Source organism: Delphinus delphis, chromosome 5 (assembly GCF_949987515.2).
Source record: "Delphinus delphis chromosome 5, mDelDel1.2, whole genome shotgun sequence".
Taxonomy (NCBI): domain Eukaryota; kingdom Metazoa; phylum Chordata; class Mammalia; order Artiodactyla; family Delphinidae; genus Delphinus; species Delphinus delphis.
Window position 1 is genome coordinate 102,039,109 of NC_082687.1, and position 17,556 is coordinate 102,056,664.

Genomic DNA, 17,556 nt, shown 5'->3' on the forward strand with positions numbered 1-17,556 from the left:
CTTTTCTCTTATACTGTGAAAGGTTTAAAATACAAAACTATCAGACTGCCCCTTTACTAACAAATACGCTCTTCTTTCACCAAGAAAAAAACAAACACGAGAGTAGCAACAATGTCATAAAACATGAGAACTTGGGTTTCTCAAACCTATTTTATAAGAATGATTTTTAACATAACCATCACCAATGAAAACAAAATAATACAAAAACAAAGAACCCACCAATCCAACTTGACAGTGAAAACAACTCTACTTAACAGCCAAATTATCTTCAGGAAACTTGCCATTCATTCATTCCACAGTCCTCACTGAGTGGCTTCCCTAGACTGGGACAGGCATCATGCCGCACACTGGGCTAAGGGGGCGTACTAGCAGCTTTCTAAGAGTGGAAGTGTCACACCTGACCATGACAACGCGCAGGGAACCTACATCGGAAGGAGCCACTAATAGGGCCCATGGGAACTGCAAAAGTCCTTAAAGAGCAAGCAACATCTTAACTGGGGCTGGAAGTATAAATAGGAATTGGCTTGCCACAGGGGCAGAGGGGACAGGGGCAGAGAATATAAATATATATGTGAAGGGCATTCTGGGCAGAGACCTCAGCAAGGATTAAGGCATAAAAATTTCAAAGAACAAGGCCTCTTTAGAACACAAAGTAGTCAGGTATAGTCAGAGCATAAATCCACGGAGACCAACTAAGAAATAAATCGTTACGGGCCTGGAATGTCATGCTGTGAAGTTTAGCTTTGTAAAGACACTGGAGCAAGGGAGTGATAAAAGTATATGTATGTTTTAGGCAGATGCCTTCTGGGGTAAGGTGAGGAAAGAACTAGAAGGGAGGGCTGGACTACATTGTGAAGGGTCACACAGTTATTTCCCTCAAGGTCCTCTGCTCAAAGTAATTGGCACAGGGCAGCTATCTGACAGGAGACGAGAATGAACTTCACTGCCTAAATGAGAACAATTCCCATCTGATCTTAATTTGTCCAAACCTCTGCTGAGAACCAGGAACTGAGGAGGCAGCTGCCAAAGCCTCTTCTTACTTTACTCAAGGTACCTGTTAAGTCTCAAGTGTCAAGGTCCGCCTGAGATAAGGAAGCAGAAGTGGCATCTCTCGCTCTGGTGGGTGTGAGACCCAGTGACCACGCACCACCTCTCGATGACAAATCACACACCATCAAGGCCCTAACTTCTCCTCCAGGACTTGCTTTGGGCAAATACTCTGCCTGCCCTCCTGCCTGAGCCTGGACTGCTCTCTTCCTCTCTAATCCCTTACCCAGATTATTTTCTTTCAGCATCCAACACAAAGCCCATTGTTTGCGAAATCTGCCCTGGTTAACCTGACGTTCAAATCTGAGTTCAGCTATGTGACACTGTGCAAGTAACCCAAATTCCCTGAGCCTCAACTTCCTCTATAATATGGGGTACTAATACTTTTTAATAGAGTGGCTGTGAGGACTAAATGAAATAAACATAGTGCCTGACACATGGTAAGTGCTTAAGAGCAGATAATAGTATAAGTTAACATATATTAACCACTCAATGGCAAGTGTTTTACCTACATCAACTCATTTTATTCTCACAACAACCCAACAAGGTAGGTGTTATAAATCTTTCCATTTTACAAGTGAGGAAACTAAGGCACAGAGAAGTTAAGCAATCTTCCCACGGTCACACAGCAAAGCCACGATTTAAACACAGGCTGCCTGCCTGCAAGCTGGAGCTCTTAGGTCCTAGGCTTTGCTACTCAATGGTACCAGTCCCCACCCTGAACTTGCTACTGATCTCACTAATTATGACATATCCTGATTAAGTTAGCTTATTTTTCATGTTTATATAGCAACCCAGTCTGACTCTAAAGCATAGTGCTCTACAAACTTTATTTGCTATTATTAATTAAAGAACACCAATGGAGACAATACTTACAATCTTTTCTTGTCCACCACTCGCTTAACTCGGATGGCTCTTTGTTCTGAGTAAAGTTTACATACTCCTGTTCAGGGGAAAATAGCAGAGACCACTTAAAACTGCTTCTCGGGCAAAGGTATCATTAAATACAATGAGACAGGACAGTCTTCAGCTAGCAAAGCTAAATGTTGCATCCCATCTATTGTGAAATGCCACATTTGCCCTTTAAGATAAAATGAAATACTTTTTAAGTAATCTTCAATGAAATCCAAAACAGCACTCCTGTGCTCCTTCACTTGCTGGGAATGTATCTCCTTGTGGGCTGTAACAGAAAAGGACAATATTCAGGGCTCTGTATTCAATTACACAGAAGAACAATTCATCTTCAGCTTCCTCACAACAGTTTCCTTATTAGAAGTATTCTTAAAAATACAGCTATAAAACAAGTCTTGTGTCAAGTGACATTACATTTTTAAAAGAGTAAGATTTATTAGGCTTTGTGAGAGTAAAAGATTCAACCTGCAGAAAAACTAGTCAAATAATTTATGGGTTATTACAGCACATAGGGATGGCATCTGACACAGCCCTCTTCTTGAGTGCTGACCCTGTTCGTATTACCAGCGCCCAACGCTCAAGCTGACCTTCAAGTAACATGTTTAAATCAAACTCAGAGCACACACGCCCCCTGTGCCTGCCTGTTTTTCAGCCTGGAATGCTCCATCCTCTCCCCTCAGCCATTCACATTTCCTTTACACACCGAGTCAAACCTTCCTTCTCCAGGAAACCTTGATTCTCTGAGCCACAAGGATGCCTTTCTTCTGTGAACCATCACTTCTTCTTAGAGTCCGTGCCAGTTACTTTGCTAAGACAGCTCCGGTTTATGAGAGCCTGAGTACCTACCGTGTGCAGGCACCCTGTTAGTACTTCACGTAAATCACTGCTAATGACCCAAACAAGGCAAAAGGCAATTCTAATTAGGCCTGTTTTACACATGAAGAAACTAAGGCTCAGAGTCAATAAGGAGGCCAAGGTCACTTAATTCCTCAGTTTATTAATGTTCATGTATATTTTCTAGGTTATCTCAATGAATGTCCTTAAGGGCAGGGGGCATGATCTGTTTCTACCATAGGGCCGCGTAATCTGAGATTCTTAGCTGATCCATGAAATTGTACACAAAGTTTTGTGCATATGTATATTTTTTTCTGGCAGGAATGTCTATAGCTTTCAACAGACTCTCCAGGCTGTCCATGGAAGCTTCCCAAACAAAGTCTGTGTCAAGCACAACAGCATCTGGCCACTTGAACTCTATGCTATGTTAATGGAATCTGTATCTGCCTAAGCAAATTAAAAAAGAATCAAGGAAGCCATCTCAGCCTCTCAGTAAGATTTAAACATCAGTGAAAGTGAGACGATAACAGTAACCCTAATGCTAGCTATTGTTCTAAGGATGCCATGAGAATTCTCATAAAAACCCTAAGCAATATACCTAAGAGATATACGCTGAGAAATATCTCCATTTTATAGATGAAGAAACTGAGACCCAGGGCGATTAAGTGACTTGCCAAAGGCCATATGGCCAGAACATGGTGGAGCTGGGGTGGGTACATAAGCAGCCAAGGCCCCAGAGTCTTCCTCTTAACCATGAGCGTCTGATACTGCAGTTTACTTTAATACTCTAAGTAGAGAGTTTAGAGACCTTGTATCCTTGTCCACATGCCATCAACTGCTGCCCCTCTCAGTGCCACCCAGGACACAGGCACACACGCACACACCTCCACACACGATTCATCTTCTCTGACCCTGGCCCCTTGGTAAATTTTTGGTTCTGTCTGGAGAGGTCCTTTCCGCCTCCCTCTTCCCATCTGTTTAACTTGAATTCATGGCCTTTTCATTATTGTTAACAGCTTAGGTTAAAACACTAATCAAGAAAAAAGAATTTTAAAGTTCTGAAACCTAAATCGAAATAAGAACACAAAAGAGAGCTTTACGCGGCTGTGCCACGTGCATGCTGTAAGTACTTAATTGAGTCACAGCTGGCTGGCTGCATCTTGTGGGGCACGGCACCTTGTGTTCTCAGCTGCTGGATCGCTTCTGAGCAGGTCCTCATGAATGTCTGAGCATCCTGGTCTATCTGGTCTCGTTCTGTGTCCGTCATTCTCCCATATTCAGACATGACATGGCTAACAAAGAGAGAGAGAGGGACAAAATTAAAGGGCAGCAGCAAATGACCACACGTGGAGTCACGAGGTGTGAAAGGAAGAACAAAGTTCCCTGCTGCCGTGACGTTTAAGCTGAGACTTGAAGAATGAGGAGGAACTGGCCAGGCTAAGAGGTGGGAGAACGCTCTAGACAGTAGAACCAACACTTACGAAGGCCGTCAGGAAAAGCTTCCTGAAGACCAAACTGGAGCAGGCCACGCCAGCGAAAGAGTGTGGCGGGCCTGGAGTGGAATCAGGGGCCGGAGCACACAGGCCTTGTTAAGAGTGTGGGCTTTGACTTTGAGAACAGCGGGGCAGCTACTGATGGCTGTCACAAAGCACACTGACAGAGTTGGAGTCCCCCAGAGGAACCCCTGGGGGCTGCACGGAGAGCGCTGTGGGGACACCATTTGTGAAGAGCTGTTTCAGGCTGGCATTTCTCCCATGTTGACAAGTGGTCTTCAAAACTCACCATGAAAGAGCTTTTAGAACCATTTCACTTCCCCTGATAATCAGTTAAAACTCTAAAGTTACTGAACAAGTAAGGGTGCCCACTTTCAGTAATGCCGCACCCTGAAGCTGTTGTAGCTATATCTCTGTGCTCATTTCTGTAAGACATGGGTGGGTGCTGCAGCACTATTATGAACAGTGATGAGACACCCTGGACACTACAGCTGAAATTCAGAATCACAAAATGTCAAGTTAAAAGGGACCTTAGATAATCATTCCACTTCCACCCACCAGCCGCACTAGCCCCCGTTCCCATCCTCACTGAGAATAAAATACAAAGTCCTGATATTCCCAACCTCCACCTGTGACCATACTTCCTGCCTCTCGTTCCCATTCACTTTGCTCCAGTCACACTGGCCTCCTTGCTATCCCCCAATCAGACACACAACCTTCGGCAGCCTGGGCTCTCTCCCAGCAGATGCCTGCCCTCTCTCTGCCCTCGCATCTCTGCTCACACGGCCTGACCAGAACCAGCCCCACCGACCACCCCCTGTGCCGCACGCAGCACTTGCCCTCAGTGGTGGTCACTGCCTGTGTTGGTTATTTTTAGTTTTTATTTTCTTTAGTCTCCCTAATTCTTTTGTTTTAAATTGAAGTATAGTTGATTTATAATGTGTTAGTTTGAAGTGTACATCAAAGTGATTCAGTTATACAGATTCTTCAGTTATACAGATTCTTTTCCATTACTGATTACTGCAAGATGTTGAATATAGCTCCCTGTGTTGTACAGTAGGTCCTTGTTGTTTATTATTTATTTATTTAATTTTTTTTTGGCGGTACACGGGCCTCTCACCGCTGTGGCCTCTCCCGTTGCGGAGCACAGGCTCCGGATGCGCAGGCTCAGAGGCCATGGCTCACGGGCCCAGCCGCTCCGCGGCATGTGGGATCCTCGTGGACCAGGGCACGAACCCATGTCCCCTGCATCGGCAGGCGGACCCTCAACCACTGATCCACCAGGGAAGCCCTGTTGTTTATTTTATATATAGCAGTATGTATCTGCTAATCCCCAAACTCCTAATTTATCCCTCCCTACCCCTTTCCCCTTTGGTAACCCCTTTGTTTTCTAAGTCTGTTTCTGTTTAGTAAATACGTTTATTTGTAACAATTTTTTAGATTCCACATATAAGTGACATCATATGGTATTTGTCTTTCTCTGTCTGACCTACTACACTTAGTATGATAACCTCTAGGTCCATCCATGTGGTTGCAAATGGCATTATTTCATTCTAATTTATGGTTGAGTAACATTCCATTGTGTGTGTATATATATATATATATATATATATATATATATATATGCACACCATATCTTCTTTATCCATTCATCTGTTGATGGGCATTTAGGTTGCTTCCATGTCTCAGCTGTTGTAAATAGTCTGTGCTGGTTATTAAGTCACTGTCTCTCAGCTCCAAAGCCGCCCTCCCACACTCTGCTTTGTGATGTGAGGGCTGCAGCTCCCCAAATCACACTACTCCTCTCCGACTATACGTTCCTTACCTGGCTTGTTTTCCTCTACAGCACTCTGAAATAGTAACGTCCATCTCCTCCCAGGAGAATGCAAGCTTCACGAAAGCAGGGACTTTGTCTTGTTTACTTCTGTTTCCCCAATACCTAAAAATGCTGTCCCACACACAGTAAGTGTGCTAACATTAGCTGAGCACTTAGGATGCGCCAGACACTATTCTCGGTGCCTAACATGTATTTTATTTACTTTTTAATCCTTGCAATTCATTCATTCACTCACTTGTATACTAGCCCCCCACATGTCAGGCACTGTGGCGGGGCTGGAGGTTCAAAGTTAATTAAGTAAGGCTCATTTCTGATTCCCACAGAGGGTACCACACCACAGGGGAGACTGGCACAGACATGGGGGGCACAGGAACTGCGGTGGATGGCACTGGTCTGGAAGTGGACTGTGGGACCCATGCGGGGAGTGGTAAGTTCATGCAGGGGAGGTGCTGGGCAGGTGGAGAGCAAGAGTCTCCACACAGGAGACAGCGGGAGAAGACCTGCTCCAAATCCCCAGCCTGTGGGTCATGGTTGGAATGACCACATAACGTATGATCTACAACAGGACACATCTGAGAATGAAAGGGAAAACAGAAGTATACCAGGTGGTCCCTGTAAACCAAGCATCCTAGCTATGGACCTCTGGGACCCCCTAATTTATTTCAAGGGGCAGCACATCACATGCACCCGGTCAGTGTCTCCACGCTGAATGTGCCTAGCATATGTCTACACAATTTTCCAAAGGAATGCAGATGAGATTATAAGTACACATTTATTTAAAGTTACCAAATCTGCATTAGCAGTTTCTTCAGTATCAATAGGTTCCCCCAAATACAACAATCATACAAAATACAAATATGCCACTATCAACTGGAAAGGAGTCCCTGCGGTACAGAAGGTGGGGACTGCCGGCTGGCGTAGTCATTGGAGGATTTTAAACAGAGGAATCTGCATTTTGCATGGGGTCTTCTGTGGTCGCTGGCCTGGAGGTGGATGAAATCAGACCCCAGTTAAGAGGGCACTGAGCATCCAGGAAGAGATGAACAGAGCCTGGGCAACGCCATGTCAGTGGGGAAGAGGAAGCATAACAGATCTGAGAGAGATCTCACAGACCGGGTCTACAAGACTGGGCTGACTGGGTGTGGAGGTAAACGAGGAGACGCCTAGGACACAGAGCACAGAAGAAAGCACAGGTGTGGAAGGAACGATGGTAAGATGCGGGGCCAAAGACGGCACGGAAAGTTCAGGACGTGACAGATGAGGAGATGGAGCAACTTGAGAAAGGGTTCAACCTCTGATTCTGCTGTGATGTTGTAAGAACAGCACTAGCTATATAATCGGCGTTTGAAACACTCATCAAAAGTAACGAACGTTTGCCAGTGACATAGCCCCAAATTAAGAATCACCAGAACAAAATTACTACTATTTGGAAAAGGTTAACCATCTGGCAAATAATTCCAAAAGATATATTCTCACGGGACATGCACACCTAACTTTTTCAAACTTTGATTTTATTTCCTTTATGATGTGCAGAGGAATAATTTTATTACAGACTTCAATTTATCTAAATATTAGATTCAGTTTAAGGAGATTATGTTAGGTATAGTTTTGGATTAGTCAACTTATTTCAGGGAGAAACAAGGAAAAAACCAGAGGAGTAAGTTTATTCGCTGGTTCAGAAATTTAAAGGAATAGGCTTTTAAAAATTATCTGGTTGGTTACTATGTTAAGAAAGGGCAAGTTCAAAATTACAAAATACCACGGACATTCTGCCTATTAATTTAATACGCAATTAGATACTTCCTGAAGACAGAGAAGGAGAGAGAGTAACGTAAGTTATTTTAGACTCTGTTCCAAAGGTTACTGAAAAGGTTTGGACAAAAGTTAAAGACCACGATCTCATTTTTGCTATAAATATTAAATATGAGCAAGGTATATGCCCAATATATGTTATGAAATGAAACTGTTAATGTCTGGGCTACAGACATGAACAAAACATAGACCCTGTTCTCAATAAACTCCATCACAACAGGTAATGTCCACAGGCTTATGTACACAACTATACATCATAAACAAAGGTTAACAGCCATATAACACTGTCCATGCATTAACACTAATTCACTGTTCTAAGCACTTCACATATATTTACCCACTTAATTATCAAAATTCTATGAGGTGGGTACTATTATAATTCCCATTTTACGCATGAAGCAACTGAGGCACAGAGAGGTTAAGTAACTTGCCAAGGTCACACAGCTAGGAATTAGCAGAGTTGGGATTTGAACCAAGGCATCCTGCCTCCATACTCTTAACCACTGCTCAAAGCACTTCTTGAGTCATAAAAGGTAGAAGAGTTCAGAAGAGGGGACGCTTATTCCCTATTAGCTAATCAGAAGGAAGGTGATCTACGAACTAAATCTTGAAAGGCAGGATGTAGCCGTGGGAGACAAGAGCAGACACTCTGAGCAATAGAACGGAATCGGGAGAGAGGGAGCCTGCCTGGAGAACAGTCAGTGGTTCAGTTTGGCTGGAGCACAGGCTAGGTAGAAGCGATGAGTTCTTGGTGGGCCTCCAGTATGACTTGAGGAGTTTTATTCTGTAGCCAGTGGAAAGGCAGAGCTTGATGAAGATAAATGTGGCAATTCCACATTTAGCTGGAAGAGAGGGGGAAAATCAGGTGATGGGTTATGGAAATCAGGCAGAGAATCCTGCCTTATTCATCTTTATATCCCTAGCACAGGTAGGGGCTAGTAAATTTCTGTCAAACTGAAGACAGGAGCCATGGTAGAGCGTGGGTGGCAAGACTGAAAAGGGGTGATGGATCTGAGATGTAAAAATCGTCAGGAACAGAGTAGATGTTGGAGGCAAAGCATCAGCAGACCCTGAGATCTGGGGCCTGGGTGAGCAAGAGACAGCAGTAGAAACAAAGAGCACAGAAGGAAGAGGAGAAAGAACTGGAAGTATGAAAGAAAGAAGCTGCTAACAACACTTGTCCCTATAATGCAACTCAAAAGGACAGAAGTAATGCTCTTGAGACCAGATGGTCTACGACTGATACTTTGTTTTCAAAAGCGAAGCCAGGGCAAATGGTCTTCTAAACACTTTGTGATAAAATCTAGACAAAGTAAAGTTCTGAAGTTCTATAATTTATGAAGGAGAAAGGGAAAAGTCACTGTGACATACAGCACAGTGGCCACAAAGCTGACACAGGACTGAGGTTACTGACGCTCACCGCGGCCTGATCAAGAGAACAGGACACTGGTGCAGTCCACAAACTAATAACAGACTGCTTTCACATGACGGACTCAAAAAATATTTGGTTGCCTGGATTTTGTTTAATTGATCTGACTCTTTCCATCCTAAACTTCTGAGGGCTATAGGAAGAGTCTGGCTCCTGGAAGAATGCCAGGAGTGGGAAGCAATGAGAGAAGGGCCATTTGGAGTTAAGAGTCCGGAGACCGGCGCTGTATGGAGAACGGAGAGTTACTAGCTCACCAGCAGCTGAGTTTAGGATCAAGTGGGAATCAGACAGAGATCAAAATATTGGCTTTATATGATTACTAACCACACATGGCCCCCTAATGGTGCCTGGCAATTATGCGGTATGTTCTCACTGTGTCTGCTTTCCCACTCTCCCAGGTGCCTGTTTCCTATCTTCTCCTCACAGCTCAAACCTCCAACACCTCCGTCCCCATCTGCAGCATCAGTAATAACTGTGCTTCCTGGTTTCTGAGAGCTCCTCCAAGCTCTCCCCACCTCGCTTCCCATGGGCCGGCACACTGTGCCTTCTCCCCAGCTACTAAGGATGAGGTGTCCATCTCCTAGCTCTGCCCCTCCACCTGGGCACCAGGTTGGCCCCAGTTTCTCTCTCGTGCACCATCAACCGTAAAAGAATTACTGCGCAGACACGGTGCTCAGGCAGTGTCTGGCACACAGTGAACACTACACGTGTTAGTTCCTAATAAAATCAATTTTCCCCGTCTACTGGATCTTTCCTAGCCACATACAAACATGCTGTTATTTCTCCCAACTTAAAAAACAAAAGGAAACCTCTCAAATCCATGTCTCCTACCAGTTACTGTCCAATTTCCCCGCTTTTTTCAGTAAAACTCCTCTGAGACGCTTACAACCCTGTCTCCATCTTCCTGACTATTCTCTCTCGACCCCATCCAAAGGGCCTTTTGCCCTCATCCTCACTCCCCAGGGTCACCCCTGGGTCATCCCTCCCCTCAGTTACTTTCCACAGATTGGATGGAGCTAATGGCTCCCCTTCCCCTGATTTGCTTTCTCCTCTGTCTTCCCCGACAACACACTCTCCCGTTTCCCTCCTATCTCCCCGGCTGGGGCTCGTTTTCAGGCTTTTTGTTGATACCTTTTACCCTCAGTCCCGCAATCTCTCCACTGTCTACGTTGCTCCCTTGGTGAGTTCAGCTAGGCTCGTGGCTTTTTTTTGGTCGGCGTATATACCAGTTCTACAATGACAAGTCCAAATTTATGTCTTCAGCTTGAACCTCTCCTTGAACCTCAGACACGTATATCTAACTGCCGGCTCAACGTCTCTATTCAGATGTTTAACCTGTGTTGCAAATATGCCCCAAACTGAGCTCCTGCCCGCTCTCTTCAAACATGCTCCCCCATCTGGGTTGATGGCAATTCCATTCCTTCTAGCTGCTCAGGCCCCAAACCTGGAGTCATCCTTGCACCTCTTCTTCTCTCCCAGCTCACAGCTAATCCATTAACAAATCTCGTTGGCTGTACCTTCAAAATAATTCCAGAATGTGACCTCGTTATCACATCCACTGCTAACCCCTCTGGGCCATGCCATCGGCATCTCTCGCCTGGACTGTAACGTAACCGTAGCCTCCCAGCTGGTCTGCTGCTTCTGTCGTGTCCCTCCACAGATTATTCTAACACACTAGCCTTACTGATCTGTTAGAAAGTTACTCAGATCCTATCAACCCTCTGTACGGACCTTCTAGTGCTTCCCCCCTAAGAGTAAAAGCCGAGGTCCTCACAAGAGCTACATGAGCCATTAAGACGGCTCACAAGATCTGGCTGCTGCCCCCTCTGAGCTCATCTTCAACTACCACCCCCCACACTCCCCAGTCCCTCCTGCTCCAGCCACCCTGGCCTCCCTGATGTTCCGTGAACCCTCCAGACATCCTCCTGCATTAGGACCTTACACTTGCTGCCGTCTTCTCCTTCTGGAATGTCCTTTCCCTGGATGATATCTATATAAACAACTGACTGCTTACTTCTTTTAGGTGTTTACTCAATGTCCCCCCCATCTTAAAAAGTCCTTCCCTAAGCTACGTTTATAAACTTGTACCCTCCCTGACATTTTCTATTTTCCCTTCTCCCCTCCCCCTAAAAGCATTTATTCTGCTCTAACACTATTATGTTTTACTCATTTATTTTGTTTCTTTTCTATCGTCCTCTCCAAAATATAAGTTGCATAAAGGCAGGGACATTTGTCTGTCTGTTCATTACTGCATCCCATCATCACGAGCAATACCTAGGATTTAGTAGGCTGATAAATCAGTATCTCAAGAGCCAAATACTTTCTGAATGACCTCACTTAATGCATGAGGCCGACCTGAAGAGGCCTGACACACAGCTACACAACTGTGCTCCTTAATAGGTCCCTCCCGGATTTATTTCACTCCCACCCTGAGACCTGCGGGCACCCCCCCTTCCAGAGCCTTCCCTGGAAAAGTGGAGGCACAGAGGGGCAGGGAATGTGTCCATCCTGATGACAGGACCCCAAGAGAAGAGGGAGGAGTAAGCCTGAGGCTCTTCCCAGGGCCAACCAGGAGGCCAGGCTCCTCTCCTCCCTCATTGTGGCACCTTCCCACGCCCCAACCCCAGGGTCCACATTTTCGGAGGCAGGGGGTCGTTGGAAGGAGAGAAGGAAGCCCACAGGTTCCTGGGGAATGGATGGTCCTCCCCTCAGCAGAACCTGAAAAGCAACAGAGACCTATTTCCCTATCCCAACCCTCCCCAATATTCTGTTTTCTTAACTAGTTCGGCTTAACATGGTAACCCCAGACAGAATGTACTCTACCTGAGGCAGAAGACCCAAGAGACAGGGGAAGGGGCTGGGCAAGCACGCTCCACCCTCCTCCCAACTCCCCGGTCAGGTCAAGGCGGGCGGAGTGAGAGCAGTGAGCAGAGGGGTGGCGAGTCCTGTGCCGCCCCTAATAGAAACCACCTCTCCGGAAACGGAGGCTAACAGGGTCAGGAACAAATAAATAAGACAGGTACCCACTTCCAAGTGGCTATGTACCTTGTGGACGGAGCAGACCTATAAAGGACTAATTCCAAAAACATTAGATTAACATCCTCCTACTCTATTTTGACTTAATGGAAACTCAGCTCAGTGAAATTGAAAAGGTCTAAAGGTTAATTTGATAAAACTGATTACTCAATTAAAAGGTGATGTTCCTTTAGGAGACATTATATATTAACCTTTTAAACTGGAAATTGACAGTATGGTTATTCTATTAGTAACAACAACAAAAACCAAGTTTCTCCCCCAGGTGGTATTGTTTCGTTGCCAGGATATTGAGGAAAAGGTACATCTACCAGAAGTGGAGGAATCAGTTTTAATTAAAATCATTCAAGAGATCCAGCCAGAGGCTACCTAGGTTGCATGCTGTTCTAGTAAAATGTCATTATTTAAAAAAAATTAAATGGGTCAATAAAGTCTGAGCTCTACATTGTGGAAAAGATTACAGCTTCCTAATTATGCCAAGCTAACATAACTTTATGGGTCTGAAGGTAATATTTCTCTCCATTCCATGATCACACTCCATCCAAAATCTTCTCAGTAACAAGCCAAGGCCAGCACATTGCATTGGGAGGCAGAGCAGTAAAAAAAGAAAGGCTTTAAACAGTCTACCACCTTTGGGAGGGAGAGCTTGATGGGAGAAGATAAGGATGGCCTTTCTCCATCTGGAGAGAATGTAGGGCATGGAGGGGAATGCTTATTCCCTAGTCCTCCTGTTTCTACATGAATCCACTCCTCTAGCGTGACACCTAACCTCAGCATCCTCCCTCCTGCCCCTCCCTTGGGGGCAGGGACTTCTCTGATTGGCAGCCTGGCAGAAGGACCTGGGCATGGGCGTGAACACACATGGAGCCACAGCTCCTCTCTGTCCTCTCCTCTGGGATCTGCCTGCCCTCTCTCTCATATGCTATCAGGGGCCTCTGTGCTCTCTGTGCTCCGGGGCTGTGACCGTTCAGTGGCACTAATGGCTGAGTGTGTCTAATTCAGGAGCCTTCAGCAAGGTCACCCTCCTGCAGACCTAACTTCTGCCGCCACCCTAGGTTTCACTAGTGATCACGCTGAGAACACGTCCATCTCTGTCAGGTCGACTTGACTCTGGCATCCTCTCTCTCTCTTTGTCTCCCTCCCTCCCCCTTCTGGCAGGAAATTAGAGGTGCTTGCTTTATCAACTGACCACTGCCGCAACCTCATCACAGGTCAAATGGGATTCCAATTCAGGTACCATTCACCAAGGGACTTCTATGTGCCAGGAACTCTCACACATCTCTTTTAATCCTCACAAGAACATTATCCACACTTTATTTAAAAACAAACAAAAAAAGCAAGCACAAAGATGTGAAGTGAGCTGTATACACTTACGTGATTAATACATGGCAGAACTGGGACTAGAACCTAGGTGTGATTGACCCTCCAAGTCCCTGATCTTTCAAAGGGACCAAAACAGGGGTAGGAGTGAAACTCAGACTGCAACTGGGAAAAGGAATTAAAGACTGAGTTTCTATAATGGGGTAATGACTGGTCAAGACTAAGAAAGCCTCAGGAGCTCTAGTTCTGCTGACGCTGCAGCCACACAACCAGTAAGTGGCAGGGTGAGATGGGCTCCAGGGAGCCTGGTCCTCCGCCCCAGAGTGTGCTGCCATGGTAGCCGGGAAAGGGGGAGGCCGAGGCCAGCTGCCCACTGTCCTGAGCAGGGGCATGAGGACTCGGAGTTAAGTCCACACCTGCTCTGGAAACACTGACACACTGTGTGGAGCTGAGCTGTGCTGTTCGAGGAGAAATGCCTTAATCCCACCATTATAATCAAAAGTATAAAACTACTGCAAAGTTACAGAGTAGCAGCCTTATAATCTTTTTATAAATCCACTGCTTTTTAAAAAAATTTTATTTATTTAATTCATTTTTGGCTGCATTGGGTCTTCGTTGCTGCGCTCGGGCTTTCTCTGGTTGCGGCGAGCGGGGGCTACTCTTCGTTGCGGTACGCATGCTGCTCACTGCGGTCGCTTCTCTTGCTGCAGAGCACGGGCTCTAGGCACGCGGGCTTCAGTAGTTGTGGCGCGCAGGCTCAGTAGTTGTGGCGCACGGACTTAGTTGCTCTGCGGCATGTGGGATCTTCCCGGACCGGGGCTCGAACCCGTGTCCCCTGCACTGGCAGGCAGATTCTTAACCACTGCGCCACCAGGGAAGTCCCCTCATTGCTTTTTCCTTTTGCATTGCATTTCAATTGTACTGTCTTATTTGAATCTCCTGACAAGTGGCAAGTGATCATCACTCTCATTATTTACAGCAGGGCTCCTTAAACCTTTTCTGGAAAGGGCCACATAGTAGACATATTAGACTTTGAGGGCCACACAGCCTGTCACAGCCACTCAGCTCTGCTGTCATAGTGTAAAAGCTGCCAGCGATAACATTCAAATGAATGGGTGTGGCGCTGTTCCAATAAGCTTTATTTACAGACACCAAAAATTTAATTTCATATAATTTTCTTATGTGGTAAAATATTATTATAATTATTATTATTTTTTTTAAAACCTGGTTTTATTTCTTATGTATTACAAGTATACTGTTAGGAGGGACAGTGTATTTGATTAACCAGGGAAGAGGAGGTGGGGCACTGGCCCAGCATCTTCCCTTAATTTCATCTTCTTTTTTTTTTTTTTTTTTTAATATTTCTTTCTTTCTTTATTTTGGTTGCACCAGGTCTTAGTTGCGGCATGCAAGTGGGATCTAGTTCCCCGAACAGGGATGGACCCCGGGCTCCCTGCATTGGGAGGGAGGAGTCTTAACCAGAGGCACCAGGGAAGTCCCTATTGTTATTATTTTCCCTCCAGCAATTTAAAAACATAAGGACTATTCTCAGCTCACAGGCTGTACAAAAATAGGTAGCGGACTGGACTTGGCCTATAGGCTGTGGTTTGCTGACCCCTGGTTTAGAGGAAGACACTGCATTTTACAGATTAAGTGACTTTCTCAGGTTTGCACGGTTAATAAGGGGACAGGGTGGCCTGAACTAAACCAACCTTTAAAGCATTCACCTGGCTGGATGCCTTTTCAAGGAAAAGGGGAGTTAATAATGGATTTCCATGAGAGATCTCTACAACCACTTATTTAACCTAAGTTGTAAAGTACTAAAGAAAGGAGCTGGAACTGACAGGCTTATACCAGTTTTATTAAGCTTTCCAAAATGACTGTCGCTTCCATTTTTATGCACTATAAAATTAGCATCTGATGTACATACACCTTTAGAAATAAAATTTACACTGCCATCTAGTGGTGACCAACTATTTTAACTGAGAACTTTAAAATAAGGTTTTCTTGGTACTAAGCATTAGAATAATTTAGTATATTCCAAAATTATGCAAATGAAATACAGTTAAAAGTATGAAGTAGACAAACTGGTAGAGATTATTTAAAATTCACCTGGGGCATAATTATTTTCTCTGTTAAAGAATTTATATGAAACATTTTCATTTTTGCATATATTGACAAAGTTTTTTTAAAAATCAGATTTTTTCTGTATTTTCTAACTGTGATAGGAAGGCTTCTGAAGGGCAAAATCCCTTGTTTTATAATGATGAACTCCTAAAAAGATGCTTCTAATGATGTCACTTCGTATGTCTAATCCAACTTTTCCATTAATTTAGGTAATACACTTGAAGCTGACTCCTATGGTAGAAATGCCACACTAAAGCCAGGTGCAAATGTAGGCCAGGGAAGAGCAGGAGGCATGATATCTGCACGGCGGTGTTCCTGTGTCTACTGAGAGCTGGAGTCTACTCCAGAAGCCACTTTGGAAGGCTTGATCAAAATGCTTTTTCTTTTTAAAAATCAACCTAACCAAAAGTTTCTTCACTAGAGGCAAGAGCTCTTGTCTTTCCAAATGGCATTTTTACATGACCTGCATTATCTCTTCATTTGCTCAGCAATATGCATTCAATGAGAAACTGCCCCATTTCTCTCCGCATGTTTCACAACATATATGGCACACAAAGAGCTACAGACACATGGGAACATCAGAATAGGGGACATTGCTGTGAGGATATGGTGACCTTGAGGACATGGGGTATGGCTGAGCTTACCTTGGCTGGGGGGAGCCCCTTTTTGCTCTGCAGATATTCTTCCACTGCCAAACTGACCTTCCCCATTACAACCCTAAGTTAGTAAAAAGTGAGGACAAAAAGCTCAAAAGGAATATAGGTATGGAAAAGAACAGTCACTAAAATCACGGTAAGAAATAGACACTTACCTATAAGCATTAATATAATCTTTCCTGTGTTCGAGAAGAAAATCTCTCAGTTTGCCAATGTGTGAAATCTATAATGAAAAGAAAGCAAACGATTTATATGGATAAATATGTTACGCTCATATGCAACAAATTTTAAATTAGTAGAGAATGGAATGCAGGTAGTAAAAAGATTTTGAAGCTACAAACTGGATATCTCTGGTTTTAGACTCCTGTATAATCACTGACTTGTTGGGTGGCTTTGGGAAAGTCACCCACATTCCTGGGTCTTGGTCTCTTACCGATGGTTCCTTCTTCCTGTAATTGTTGTGATCTGTGACATAACGAAGAGATGATCTCTAAGAAACTTCGAGATTCAATGAGATAGTACATGTCTAGTAACTACATAGCATGTGCTCAATAAAGGCCAATTCCCTTCCTTATATGTCTTATATCCAAAATTTTATAGAAAAATATTCCTTCTTCCAAGTGTTCTAGGGGATGGATTCTAAGGCTGGAGCTATCAAGTGTATAAATAGGGCCCATGCAGAGCAGCAGAATTAAAGAAAAGATGCAGGAGCAACGATTTATCCCTACACAGCAAGTCTCCATTTTCCCTACTTCCACGGATGAACAAAACAGACACAGAAGTACAGAGGACGGAATTTGTGATGGCTCATTTCTAGTACTAAAGCATGTGTCAGGTAATGTGTGTGGAATGAGGGATTAAGAAACAAATAAAATAAAAAGAGGTAGGAAGAAACCTAGGATCATGGTCAACATGGACAAAAGTGTTTCCAGAAGGAGAGAATGATTAACTAAGTTGGTGGCCTGCTCTGTCCTTTGACCACAGCTCACACTAGTTTCCTCCTAATGTCCTTTGTACTTATTCCAAACATACGGAGCCCCATCCTTGAAGGATGTG

General features: G+C 44.5%; 1 protein-coding gene across 3 annotated transcripts in view; it reads right to left on the reverse strand.

Moving 5' to 3' along the window:
* The window catches only part of STX18 (syntaxin 18), a 120,728-nt gene that overhangs the window by 35,989 nt on the left and 67,183 nt on the right, over positions 1 to 17,556 (reverse strand). For all 3 annotated transcript variants that reach the window (XM_060012814.1, XM_060012815.1, XM_060012818.1), the window contains 4 exons: positions 16,656 to 16,723; positions 3,970 to 4,085; positions 2,150 to 2,227; positions 1,924 to 1,990 (listed from right to left, as the gene is read on the reverse strand). In XM_060012814.1, coding sequence (XP_059868797.1) covers positions 1,924 to 1,990; positions 2,150 to 2,227; positions 3,970 to 4,085; positions 16,656 to 16,723 — 329 coding nt within the window. The remainder of the gene's footprint in view (positions 1 to 1,923; positions 1,991 to 2,149; positions 2,228 to 3,969; positions 4,086 to 16,655; positions 16,724 to 17,556) is intronic.